The sequence below is a fragment of the Gobio gobio genome, assembly GCF_949357685.1.
Source record: "Gobio gobio genome assembly, chromosome: 19".
NCBI classification, from domain to species: Eukaryota; Metazoa; Chordata; class Actinopteri; order Cypriniformes; family Gobionidae; genus Gobio; species Gobio gobio.
Window position 1 is genome coordinate 40,716,097 of NC_137112.1, and position 13,481 is coordinate 40,729,577.

Genomic DNA, 13,481 nt, shown 5'->3' on the forward strand with positions numbered 1-13,481 from the left:
AAGAAATATTGCAATTAATAACTTGTATACATTGATTCAAAACATTTATAGTGTATGAAAAAAACTTGCTCCAACCTTTATGGAAATTACCAGTTAAATTACTTTTTTTTGTGCCGTTTTGTTTTATTCAACAGCTATTACAAAAATATTATACTGGAATTTACATTTAAGGAGGTATAACTGCTAATGAAAACACATTTGTATAATTTAACCTTTGACTCAAAGCCTACCCTACCTTCTATACATTACTTTAAATTATATTATATATATTATCAAATCAGCCACAATGCTAATAAATAAATTGCTGGGTCTGAAGGTTATACATATATGCGTATAAAGGATATGTATCCATTTAAAACTACTGAGTTTTGGTTGATTCACTGAAAAATAGGAAGTCCTGAATTTTGCACAAATTCATGTTAGATGTCAACACATCATGTTTGGCCAATGTGATAAGAAAAAAAGTAATATGATGTAACAATTAAAATGGTTCAAACAAAAACAAGTGCACATGCAAGTTTGCTTGGAAACAGCGCCGCTCTGTGGTCATTACAGCGACTGCAGTTCAAGCCACTGTGACATTACCAGCACAGACAAACAGATGTGTTGTTGTTGAACGATTTATTTACTCATGAAAATAAATGCCGATGTTAGAACACAAATAAAGGAGCAATACATATCAGCTGGGTTTTTTTCAGAGATCACATCTATTCATTTAAACAAGTAACAGAAGAAACAAAACTTGATAGCAGCGATGCATGTCTCTTCAATTATACAAAACAAATACCAGAATTAATTACAAACTCCCATAGACACTCATTTGCAGGACTCTTTAATAATCTGGTTCTGAGTTTTCAACAGTGTGGCTATTAACATGGACTTGAAGTTTGGCTTCTGTACAGCCGGGTTTGTATCACCAGTGACATTCTTCTGGTTCCCTCGCTTAATCTTATGCTTCATGCTGAAGAGATCTGTGGGCGTCCTGAACCTATCAGAATACTTGGACTCTTCCTGTTGCTCATACTGGAAACCATTCTGGGCTTCACGAATCTCTCCACGTTCATGCCGCAGCCGTTGGCTTCTCCTTTGATCCGCAGTTCCCACATCAACAGTTTCAGGCGTGTCATCAAACTTCAGCACCCGGCGCGTTCCGCCATCAGACACTTCCTGCTTGTTCAGTTTGCCCCAGAAATTAGTCGTCCTCGGTTTGCTGGAGGCATCTGAGTTCTGCTTGTATTCTGCATTTAATCTTGAAATCTGGTCATCTACAAGCAGTTTCTTCTCCTGTGTCACATTGACACTGAGGTTGAGTGGATAAAGCTGCTGAGATAATGTGTCATTTATGGAAGTCTTTCTATTCACAGAATGTTTCCACCTTCCAACGGGTGGCCAGACCACAGCTCGTGGCCTCTTACGATGCAGTGGCTTCGCTTTGGTAATAGACAGGTCAGTCTGAATGGAGGTCAGAAACTTGCAGCGACGCAAACTCCTAAACATATGCACACAAAATGACTTTACTTACTACTGAAATCATATAAGTTACATTGTGCCAAAACAGAAAAGTTGGATGGTGTGATGTGGTGCACTTTTAATGTGTATCCAGGTTCGTTTAATTATCACATTCGCTAATTAGAATGATTTCTGATGGATCATGCGAGACTGAAAACTGGAGCAATGACTGATGAAAATGTACAATCACAGGAATGAATCACATTTTAAAATATTTAATATAATATTTTTTTTTTTACTGTTTTTACTGTATGTTTGATCAAGTAAATGCAGTCTTGGTGAGCAAGAGGCTTTTTTTAAAAAAAAATTGTACATACATTTTGAACGGCAATGCATTTACTGTATACTTTTATTCAAAATATAAAATTAAATTATAAAAAATTCAAAATAATGCTACTAATAATAATCAACGATCATTAGAATTTTTTTTTATGGAAAATAGGTTCAGCCATCGCTGAAGTGGAACACACTTACCCTTTTCCACCAAGGCAGTGCTGGTGCTGGTTCAGAGCCAGAGCCTAGTTTCAAATCGGTTCTTTGTCTTTCCACACCCAAAGCACCAGCTCTGAACCAGGAAAAGTGGTTCTTAAGTAGCACCAAAACATTGCTGGTCTAGAAGTAAGAACCGCTTGCGTCAGGGGCTGGGCTACCGTGACCAACAAGACAAACACAAACTTGTGACCGCCATTTTTTGAAATAGCAGCTAATGGAGCTTACAGCGGCTCGATTGTAATCTCTGTCTATACAAATCACGGTGAGTTGCGCGAATGCATTGGATTCGCTGTTAGGATCGTAAAGCCATGTGCATCAAAAGTAAAAACGTTCGCCATTGTTGATGGAAGGCTTGTTCGAAATGACAACGAGAACAGGCGACTCCTTATGCTTTTGAATCGCTCTTGCTGTATTTTGATATCATGCACGGATCGGTCTGCGCAGCGCCGATGCATCTCGAACAAGCCTGGTGTGTTTGTGTTTCCCACTGCCTCACTACCATTGCTGAGAAAGATCAGACGTATACAGTGACGTAAGACCTGGCTCTGTGGTGGCTCTCAGCATGTGGAAAGGCAAACCGGTTCTTAGAAGGCTCCTCAGTCGAACCGACTGCAAACTGGCATTAGCACTGGCTCTAAACTAGCACCCGGTTCATTCTGGTGGAAAAGGGGTAACTGAGATCTTAGCCCATTTTCAAGTTCGGTCCGTTTAAGTTATCCTGATAATAAATGACATTGACTCACCTCCACTGAAACACATGAGGTCTGGAGCAGTTCACTTGAGTTGTGTTGATGGCTGCAGAATCTGAGCCTTGTGCTGACAGCATCCTGATGCGACTCAGGCTTTTCCACAATAATCTGAAGATCAACATTCACACAATTCACATTCAACCTAATTAACGGGATTTCCAAACATGGCAGTCTATGCATTATGTAGGAACCATTTTTTGGTGGTGCTCACTACAGAGTCAAATGACGTCAAGCTCCACTTTTCTGGACGTTTAACGGGGTGGAGGGATAGAGTTGTGGGAAGGGTTAGGGTATGGTTGGATATTCTAGCTACACCCATTAGGTATACCAACGTTAAATATAAATCACTATATTACTTGGTCAGTGCGATTTTCAAAATGCAAAGGCTGCCATTTAATTTATAAATATATCAGCATTGTGTTTCATGAAGCGCACATGCGTGACTTGTTGTGATAACAGTTTTCAGGGTTTGAAATTAACACCCACCAAATGGTAAAAATCAATTGTGGAGGGTCACGTTAACTCTGTCAAATCACTGATCACATCACATTGGCGGGTCGCTTACGTTTACTCACTTTTTATATATACGAGCGCGAGTATCCTCTTAAGAGCCGTCGTAAATGAGTTAAATAACATCTTAACTGAACTTAAAGAGTTGATAGAAAATTAGATGCGCGTGACAGCGTGTCAGATCCGCGTTCAGCAGCGGCAGATCTTAAAGGAACCTCAGCCACTAATGCTGTCTGCAATTAATGTTAATCCGAGAACAAAGGGAACAGAAAACAGTAGCTTTAATGAAAATTAATCTATATTTAATGTATTATTTATGCAGTGCAAACTGTTTGATAACTTTATTCAATTTCTGTATATTTCCTTCCTGTTAACAGGCCACAGGTACGATGACAATTATTACAATGGGTTTATGTGAGGATTGTTCACTTAAATTAAAAGTTATTTTTTAAAAGCCTAATGTTGAAATTGATATAGCTTTCAGTTATACTGTAATGTTGAATGTCTCTCATTAATGTTAAAAAAAAATCACGTTCATAGGGACATTAGTAAATGAAGAAATGAAACCATATTAACCATATTTTTTTTTATATTGTTTTTTTTTTGTCATATCAAAAATTTGGTTAAGATTTAGCTTACAGTAGGCTGCTTTTTCATTTGTTTTAAATTTGTTCTGCCATGTCTGTGTAAATTAGTTGAGGCAGCAGAAACTACTCGGTTACTCTTCACATTATTTCAATATAGCCATTAGGTGGCTATTTTAATTATCAAAATTTGAATAATGTACCCCAAGTTTGTATTGCAATTAAACTTGTATGTCATTCATACTATGACAAAGAAAATAAAAACTGCTCTAAAGAGAATTAACGCCTCCCACCCTCACCCCACATTCATTTACAATTATTTAGGTGGGTCGTGAGATAGATTATACTTTTCTAGGTGGGTCCTGGGATGGAAAAGTTTGGGAACCCCTGATTTAAAGCACTGTTTTTGAAGAGTGTACCCTCACTGTTCAAACGCCTTCAAACGTCATTAACCAACGTGGTTGAATGACAGATTTGCAACAGTATGGTTTCGGGAAACAGTTGTGACTAGCTCGGAGATTTCTTCAACAATGCATCATACTATAGTAGTTAAACAGTTAAGACCTTGTTCAGGAAACGTACCTCAGGTAAGTTTGTGATTAATTTGAGCAAACTGGTTTTTCGGGCTCAAGAGAGTGGATTGGTTTCATCGCCATGTTAATTTATGCTACACGGCTAACCTGCTCCGGAGCAGGTTTTATTCTGAGTTAGAGATTTCAGACCAAAACTGGACCAATCAGCTGTGAGTAAAGTGACACGTATCTGATGAAATAAGCCAGTCTCCCTGTATCTCTGTATCTGCTCCAAAGTAAAGCAGTTTCACGAGAATGAATTTAAAAGATAAATTAAACCATGTTTTACTGCTAATTATTTATTATATTTATATTAAATGAATTGCAATTATGTATAATTTATATACTTATTTTACAATTAATATTAAACTTTGCTTTTAAATTAATATAACCAATATATTGCTTTAAAATATAAGCTTTTAAACAGATTAAGCTTACGTGCATTATTTTAAGTGCTAAAATATATGATAAATTAAAAGGCCTATTTGTAAGTCACTTACGTTGATATAGTCAATATATAGTCATATTCCTGCCATGTAAACGTAATATTTTTTTCATAAATATCACTTAAAAGATTAGTTCACTTTCTAAATCAAAATTTCTTGACATTTTACTCACCCCAAGGTGTTTGTGTCTTTCTTTCTTCAGTCGAAAAGAAATTAGGTTTTTTGAGGAAAACGTTCCAGGATTTTTCTCCACATAATGGACTTTGAAGGCAACCAACGGGTTGAAGGTTAAAAAAAAATGCAGTTTCAAAAGCGCTTCGAATGGCTTCAGAGGCTCTGCACGATCCCAGACGACGAATAGGGTTTTATCTAGAGAAACGATCTGTCATTTTCAAAAAAACATCTACGTCTAACGCGACTTTTCAGATGTGATTACGTAATCTGTGGCGTGGCGCGCCGCAGAGCAGCACAAGATGAGCAATATAGGTTAAAAAGTAGGGGTGTGCACGAATATTCGATTATTTGAATATTCGATCTGTAATTAATATTCGAAAAATAAAAATACTATTCGAATTTTACTATATTGCTTTGCTGGTCGTAAATGCAATGAATCCATGAGAAATCCCTCTAAAACTCGCAGTTATGACTAAAACCACTGGGTGGCGCTGTGGAGCGTGTTAATAAGTTAAGTGTATTTGATCACATACAGGTGCTGGTCATATAATTAGAATATCATCAAAAAGTTGATTTATTTCACTAATTCCATTCAAAAAGTGAAACTTGTATATTATATTCATTCATTACACATAGATTGATATATTTTAAATGTTTTTTTGTTTTTTGTTTTTTTTGATGATTATAACAGACAACTAAGGAAAATCCCAAATTCAGTATCTCATAAAATTAGAATATTACTTAAGACCAATACAAAGAAAGGATTTTTAGAAATCTTGGCCAACTGAAAAGTATGAACATGTACAGCACTCAATACTTAGGCTCCTTTTGCCTTCAGCTCTTCTGCATTATTCAGTCTGGCATATCGCATCTTCCTCTTCACAATACTCCATAGATTTTCTATGGAGTTAAGGTCAGGCGAGTTTGCTGGCCAATTAAGAACAGGGATACCATGGTCCTTAAACCAGGTAGCGGTTGCTTTGCCACTGTGTGCAGGTGCCAAGTCCTGTTGTAAAATGAAATCTGCATCTCCATAAAGTTGGTCAGCAGTAGGAAGCATGAAGTGCTCTAAAACTTCCTGGTATACGGCTGCGTTGACCTTGGACCTCAGAAAACACAGAGGACCAACACCAGCAGATGACATGGCACCCCAAACCATCACTGACTGTGGAAACTTTACACTGGACCTCAAGCAACGTGGATTGTGTGCCTCTCCTCTCTTCCTCCAGACTCTGGGACCCTGATTTCCAAAGGAAATGCAAAATTTACTTTCATCAGAGAACATAACTTTGGACCACTTTTTTTCCTTTTTGTCTTTAGCACAGGCGAGACGCTTCTGACGCTGTCTGTTGTTCAAGAGTGGCTTGACACAAGGAATGCGACAGCTGAAACCCATGTCTTGCATACATCTGTGCGTAGTGGTTCTTGAAGCACTGACTCCAGCTCCAGTCCACTCTTTGTAAATCTCCACCACATTTCTTAATGGGTTTTGTTTCACAATCCTCTCCAGGGTGCGGTTATCCCTATTGCTTGTACACTTTTTTCTACCACATCTTTTCCTTCCCTTCGCCCCTCTATTAATGTGCTTGGACACAGAGCTCTGTGAACAGCCAGCCTTTTTTGCACTGACCTTTTGTGTCTTGCCCTCCTTGTGCAAGGTGTCAACTTTCGTCTTTTGGACAACTGTCAAGTCAGCAGTCTTCCCCATGATTGTGTAGCCTACAGAACTAGACTGATAGACCATTAAAGGCCTTTGCAGGTGTTTTGAGTTCATTAGCTGATTAGATGGTGGCACCAGGTGTCTTCAATATTGAACCTTTTCACAATATTCTAATTTTCTGAGATACTGAATTTGGGATTTTCCTTAGTTGTCTGTTATAATCATCAAAATTAAAAGAAATAAACATTTGAAATATATCAGTCTGTGTGTAATGAATGAATAATATGCAAGTTTCACTTTTTGAATGGAATTAGTGAAATAAATAAACTTTTTGATGATATTCTAATTATATGACCAGCACCTGTAATGTCCTGCCTCGCGATGTTTGGAATTACTCAAATGAACATTGAAAATTATCTTACAAAATGGAGTTACTTTTGATAAAATGAATTAATGAAATCACATCAAATCCAAACACCAGTCGAATGAGGACAGCTCTCCATCACTGCATCAGGAGTGCAGGTAAGCACAGATGTTCACCGAGTGAGAGAGAGACGATCAGCAAAATTATCTCGAGACAAATGCTTCCTTTAAGTTTTGTCGAGGGTTTAAGAACAGAAAACACAAAGTGCTGTTAAAAACATCACAACACCGTTATCTGTGTCTCTCCTTAACGTCTGTCAGCGGGGCACGTTTCTCACCCGAGAATATAATCATCCACATGATATTATTGTTTTTTCAACATTATAATGTGCAACTATATAAAAACACGATAACCATATTCTGACTCGTGTGTATATGTAGCCTATGTTCTGCACGATAACTGGCGCGCTCTGCTTTATTAGTGTTTTTTTCCGCTCGTGCTGCTTGAGCTTATAATGCTTTTGTTCTTTAGGCCTATATTTTTGGCTTACACATTGTTTAATGTTTTGAACTGAATGAAAACCTTAAGATATAATGTAAGCTTGTTGTGTACCCCTAATACGGCTGGGCGATATATCGCATGACATTGTTAGGCGCATCTCGTCAGTAAAGCCGGTTCCTTGATTAGTAGTAAATCGCCATCACCTGCTTTCAGATGGAGCGGCATTTACTACATAGAGCCGTAGTTCACTGACAAGCTGAGCCATATCGCATTAATTATCACGGACGTATCGCCTGCGATAATTAATGCGATATGGCTCAGCTTGTCAGTGAACTACGGCTCTGTGTAGTAAATGCCGCTCCATCTGAAAGCAGGTGATGGCGATTTACTACTAATCAAGGAACCGGCTTTACTGACGAGATGTGCATAACAATGTCATGCGATATATCGCCCAGCCCTAATACCTAATCATAAGTTTGTTCAGAAATGGTGACAACAACTTGATGAATAAAAAAAATAATAATAATTACATCTTTCTCCTTTTCTCAAAATAACGTCATTTAAATAAACGATATTCGAATATTCGTTTTTTATGAGCCCAAATATCCGAATACAATATTTCGTAAAAATGCCCATCCCTATTAAAAAGTATATACAATTTTTTAATTTCACTAAATAAGACCCTATTCCTCGTCTGGGATCGTGCAGAGTCCTCTGAAGCCATTTGATAGAAGTCCATTATGTGGAGAAAAATCCTGGAATGTTTTCCTCAAAAAACGTAATTTCTTTTCTACTGAAGAAAGACATGAACATCTTGGATGAGATGGGGGTGAGTAAATTAGTAAATTAAAATTACCTTTCAGGTGCACGTGCTTCAGAGATAAATCGCAAACTCTGGATTAAACCGGAGTTGGCAGAGAACATTTATACAGAGCGTTGTGAGCACGTTTATATGGATTTGTCACCTCTAAACGTACTCTGAAACTCATAGTTTGTTCAACTAGCTTCATGCAACAAGTCTTTAGACTTTGCCTTCTGTTTGTTTGTCAGCCAAAGTTGTTTGGCCTTGTCCACACATACACAGGTATTTTTATAAACTGAGTTTTTCCTCAGTTAAAAATTTTTTTTGCGTCCACATGAAAACGCAAAAACACACTATGAAGTGCTGTCAAGAGCATGCCAAACCAACAGGTGGCAATATAACCCTAACCGTAAAGCCATGTTGGCCAATCAGAAGCCTGGAAAAAAAGGTTATTGCCGGTTCTGGTTTTGACTAAAAAAGCCAAAATCTCCGGTTTCACGGTCCACACGACAACACTGCAAACGGAGTTTCTAAAAATGTTCATCCTACCAGGAGTTTTCCAAAAAGTTTGGTTTCAGTGTCCAGATACTGCGTGTGTGTGTGTGGACGAACGGCCAAACCGAATAGAAACTGAAGCAGTTTTGAAAATACCTGTGTTCGTGTGGACAGCCTAAGTTTTCATTACCATTTCCATCCGTTTCCCTTCTCATTTTTTTGTAATAATATCTGCATGTGCAACTTTGTAGACAATGGAGCTAAGACAAAGGAAGCGTCTAATCTGTCAGGTTACAAAGGAAGCATCAGACCTAAGGTGTGACTAACATGACAATTTGATTACGGATAGTCACTACACAGTAGAAAGGCAATCTATATGATTAAAGAAAACAGTGCTGTGGCGTTCTCTTTTGCAAAATAGATAGGGAAACTTAGGGAATAGATAGGAAAACAATCTTGTCTTTTAAAACGCCTGAATGACTTGGGACATTTCTTGACTATTCTCTGTCATGTAAATAGGCTTTTGCCGTCTGCTTGTCAAGTCTTTTAGATGTTAAAAATCTCACAGTCGTTGTTCTGGGAAAAACCAAAACCGGCGTTTTTTTAAATAAACATAGCTCTGTCTTTTTTAACATCAGTGTGATATTCATTTAAAACATAACATACCCCTTCTCACGATTGGATCTCTGAGGGTGCCACTTCTTAAGCAGAATCCACTCATCACAAGATAAAGACGCTGGATCTAATACACAAAGAAAAAACTTTTTGGTAACACAGTAATAGGCATATTACACATAAATCTCAACACATCCGAAATGCTTACTCCTGTCTCTGCTTTTCTGTTTTGGGGTCGGCTGTCTTCTCATTTTGGCAAAAAGACTCTCACATGCTTTGCATCTTACGGTATCAACAGGATGACAGGGCGAGCTGGGACCTGATTCCACCGTGAGATCAGTACTGGATTCGTCCAAAACAGAGTCAACGGGGCTTCTAGGCCTCAGCTCAGAGGTGTTAGCCATCAACCTGAGTTTCCCTAGAGTGTCCTCAGCCATTGCACCTGGAGCCAGGGAGATCTTCTGAACTCTTCCAGATTGTGGTTCCACAATGGAAAGCGGCCTCTCGTCTTCTTTCCTCAATAGGCATGATGCACCAGCTCTACTCTTCTTTTTTGGACGCTTCATATCTTCAGCACTGTCTGAGTGGTTAGAGTTTGTGTCACTCAACACCACAGAGATGTTCTCGGAGACTTTCTCATGTTCTCGCTGTTGCTGTCGTCCTCTCTGGGCTGTTTTGCGCTGCGGTTTCATAGAGTCAGATTTTGTCATTTCTTCAACACTGTCTGATTGGCTAGAGTTGGTGTCACTCAACACCACAGAAATGTTCTCTGAGACTTTCTCATGTTCTTGCTGTCGACCTCTGAGGGCTGTTTTGCGCCGTGGTTTCATAGAGCCAAATTTTTTCATTTCTACAACACTGTCTGATTGGCTAGAGTCTGTGTCACTCAATACCACAGAGATGTTCTCGGAGACTTTCTCATGTTCTTGCTGTCGACCTCTGAGCGCTGTTTTACGCCGTGGTTTCATAGAGGCAGATTTTCTCATTTCTTCAACACCATCTGATTGGCTAGAGTCGGTGTCACTCAACGCCACAGAGATGCTCTCGGAGACCTTCTCATGTTCTCGCTGTTGCTGTCGACCTCTCGGGGCTGTTTTGCGCCGCAGTTTCATAGTGACAGATTTGGTAGTGACCTCACTGAGAACCAAGATATTCACCTGTTATAAAGTAAAATCAAACAAGTTAACAACTTAACAAACAACAACAACATTTACTGACATGATATACAAGTTATTAAGTCAAAACTTCTTCCAGGTAATAGTTTCTAACTGATTAGGGTGAGTTCTACCTCACTGTAGCATCCTGACTCTTGTCTTTGAGGAAAGATAGTGAGGTAGTAGTAGCATGCCCTGAAAACAATAGTCATCAGTGACTAAAACACAGTTTGTTCTATGACTAACAAGTTTTGGGTGACTGAAAATCCAAACAACATAAAAGTAGCACATTTGATTGACTAATGCCCTAATACTTTGTTGGGAAACATCTTACTACATTGTACATACAGTAAAAATTTACGTAAAATACCTAAATTTAAGAATTAACTTTACGTGTAATCTTTTAATAAAGCACTAAATCACCTCACCTCAACAATAAAATATTTTTCCAAAACACTTACGTTAATAAAACATTTGTTATTTGACCGTTACGTTAAGTTACTCCGTTCACGTTTTGATTGTCTCGTGAAGTTTTTGTACTAGTTGAACACATTTTACAATAGAAAATCGAACATATTTCTTACTCTCTCTCGAAATGTCGATAGTCCGTTTGTTCTAACATGTCCATCGCTTTAAAACCGAGTTCGAATCGGATCGATATGAAGCGAAAACGCAGTTTTTCTGTTTACCTCAGAAGAACTGCTGGCTGGGCTGTTCGCGCGCGATTACTTTCAAGCCTCGCGCGACCTGTCATCATCCACCGGAAACTGCAGTTCAATAAGATCGGCCATAGGAGGGCGCTGCAGGCTATTTTAAAATTATGGCTTGAGAAAGTATAGTTAAAAATATATATAATCACAATTAGGTATTTAATTCACATACTGCTTAGCTTTTTTTATAACTGTAAATGTATACTCTTAACTTCTTATATTCCTAATTACTTTAAAAAAAAAGTGTCCCACGATTCATTAGAATATTCTTAAACATTATAACCAGAAAGATCCACAACATCCAGCCAGGAAAAGTCATGGTTAATTAGATTTTATTCGTCTGTGATTCGATTTTATGGGTCATACAAATGCTTAACGGGGGCCAAAATACAGTACTTCCCTTCAAAAGCAGTAATTCTACATAAACATAAATAAATCGGCCAAAACTCACACACACCTCACATCTCTACTGCCAGTGTCCATGGAGAAGAAACCTACAAATGCCCTTCTGCTTTTCAAATGTTACAAGTCGGAACTTACAACAAAACCTACAACATTTTTCCCTAATGAAATTATTTAATTCATCATATTTCTCATGATTTTCTCCAATAACTGCCCCCCTATAAAATTAATAAAAACACATTTGTGATATCAACCTATGTATTAATCTGTTTTCAGCTCACTAAATAATGATTAAAAATGCCTGATTTTCCAGGTTACCTGTACAAAATAATTACCATGAGTTAAAAGAAAGCATTTTTCTTGCAAAGAACAGGCATATATATTATAATTTCAATATAATTTCATTTTTCACATGATTCTCAGAGCTATTACATTTTGTAATGCCTGTATGTTTCTTTTAATAAGAAGCACATGTTAAATAACACATTTCCTTTAGTACTTTTATAATGTAATAACAAGCAATAAGATTATTATGAGGAAAACACAGTTTCAAAGCTTACAGTACTACAACACAGTTTTGTACTAGAGACAGATCACAGGACATGTAAGTGGCCTATAGACATACAATTTAAATTAAATAAAACGCATTTCTATGAACATAAAATTATATTCTTTAAAATTAGTTAGCAAACCAACCAAAAAACATACTTAAAATTACATAAAGATTTTCTGTCATGTAACGGTTTAAATTAATTATATATTAATTATTTTAGTTATTAGCATTTTACAGTTCTTAAATAGAATTGTATACTTCAAACACAGAACAGCACAGTGTAGTCTGTTAGTTTCACAACATATCCTGTTGCATTTTAGTGGCTTCCCTGTTGATGCGTGTCCTTTGCTACTAAACTGGGGTCAACTGATTTTTTCCACCGTTTGATTGAATGAAACCGGTCATAGATCAGTCCTGAAGGTCACAGATTTTCTGGGAACTGCAGTCGTTACTGCATTAGACAGCTGCTGCTTGGCAGGAAGTCTTGAACATATGTGACCACAGCCTTGGAAAGATAAGTCATCGTACCATAGCTGCCGCTAGGAGCACTGTCATAAAAGAAGTTGCAGATTCCTGTGGCAGGATCTTTCTCCAAGAAATACTCATTGGCCCCGTTGGATCTCTGCAATAAAAACACATATGCAACAGTGTCCAGATTGTGCAAAGCTGGAATCTAGACAAAAAAAGGCCACTTTAATGAAGCTAAAATATAAGAATACATAATTACCATTATTCCATATGTCTTATTTCACAGTTTTGATGACATAAAGGGGGACCTATTATGCCCCTTTTCAAAGTCTTGATTTCTGTTTAAGGGTTTTTCTAGAATAGGTTTTCATGCTTGAAAGTTCAAAAAACACGTTATTTTTATATATATTTGACATTGTTGCAGCACCTCTCGTCCCAACGCTCTGTTTAGTTCCGGTCTCTATGAAGCCCATCCTTCTGAAAAGTAGTGAAGGGGCTTCGTGAAGCACTGAAACAGTTGAAGCAAATGTGCCATATTGTTTCGAAGCTTCGAATCAATCTGACACCCGTCTCTACGGCGACACCTAGTGGTCACTTGCACCGTTGCACGTGTTGATCTGAAATAACCTTGACGATCCTTGTAAAAAAAATCTGTCTGACAACTACATGATCTTGCTTTTGTAACCTGTAGCCTCCTCATTGTGAATAACTATAGGGTTTT

The 13,481-nt window shown here is 37.8% G+C and overlaps 2 protein-coding genes across 6 annotated transcripts in view; both read right to left on the reverse strand.

Moving 5' to 3' along the window:
* Nucleotides 1-81: 81 nt before the first annotated feature.
* On the reverse strand, nucleotides 82-11,382 carry LOC307142953 (uncharacterized protein). 3 transcript variants are annotated; one of them, XM_079844160.1, is made up of 6 exons: nucleotides 11,212-11,373; nucleotides 10,762-10,822; nucleotides 9,682-10,630; nucleotides 9,525-9,600; nucleotides 2,745-2,858; nucleotides 82-1,489 (listed from the first exon to the last, which is right to left on the reverse strand). In XM_079844160.1, exons 1-6 carry the CDS (start codon nucleotides 11,253-11,255, stop codon nucleotides 817-819), a joined length of 1,917 nt encoding a protein of 638 aa, XP_079700286.1. In that variant the 5' UTR covers nucleotides 11,256-11,373; the 3' UTR covers nucleotides 82-816. The 3 variants fall into 3 exon arrangements, with proteins under 3 accessions (XP_079700286.1, XP_079700288.1, XP_079700287.1); XM_079844162.1 differs by lacking the exon at nucleotides 10,762-10,822 and having other exon boundaries at nucleotides 11,317-11,382; XM_079844161.1 differs by lacking the exon at nucleotides 10,762-10,822 and having other exon boundaries at nucleotides 11,212-11,371.
* A 270-nt stretch (nucleotides 11,383-11,652) lies between these two features.
* Nucleotides 11,653-13,481, reverse strand: part of phka2 (phosphorylase kinase, alpha 2 (liver)) — a 44,065-nt gene continuing 42,236 nt past the window's right edge. For all 3 annotated transcript variants that reach the window (XM_079844155.1, XM_079844154.1, XM_079844153.1), the window contains one exon: nucleotides 11,653-12,914. In XM_079844155.1, coding sequence (XP_079700281.1) covers nucleotides 12,741-12,914 — 174 coding nt within the window. In that variant the 3' untranslated portion in view covers nucleotides 11,653-12,740. The remainder of the gene's footprint in view (nucleotides 12,915-13,481) is intronic.

What these genes read in the sequence shown, in the direction of transcription:
- LOC307142953 (XM_079844160.1), bottom strand. Translation starts at nt 11,255, where the DNA reads ATGGACATGTTAGAACAAACGGACTATCGACATTTCGAGAGAGA. An exon ending in ACAGAAAAGCAGAGACAGGA is followed by an intron (nt 9,601 to 9,681) that starts GTAAGCATTTCG and finishes TTTGTGTATTAG; the next exon opens with ATCCAGCGTCTTTATCTTGT. An exon ending in AGATCCAATCGTGAGAAGGG is followed by an intron (nt 2,859 to 9,524) that starts GTATGTTATGTT and finishes GTTGATCTTCAG; the next exon opens with ATTATTGTGGAAAAGCCTGA.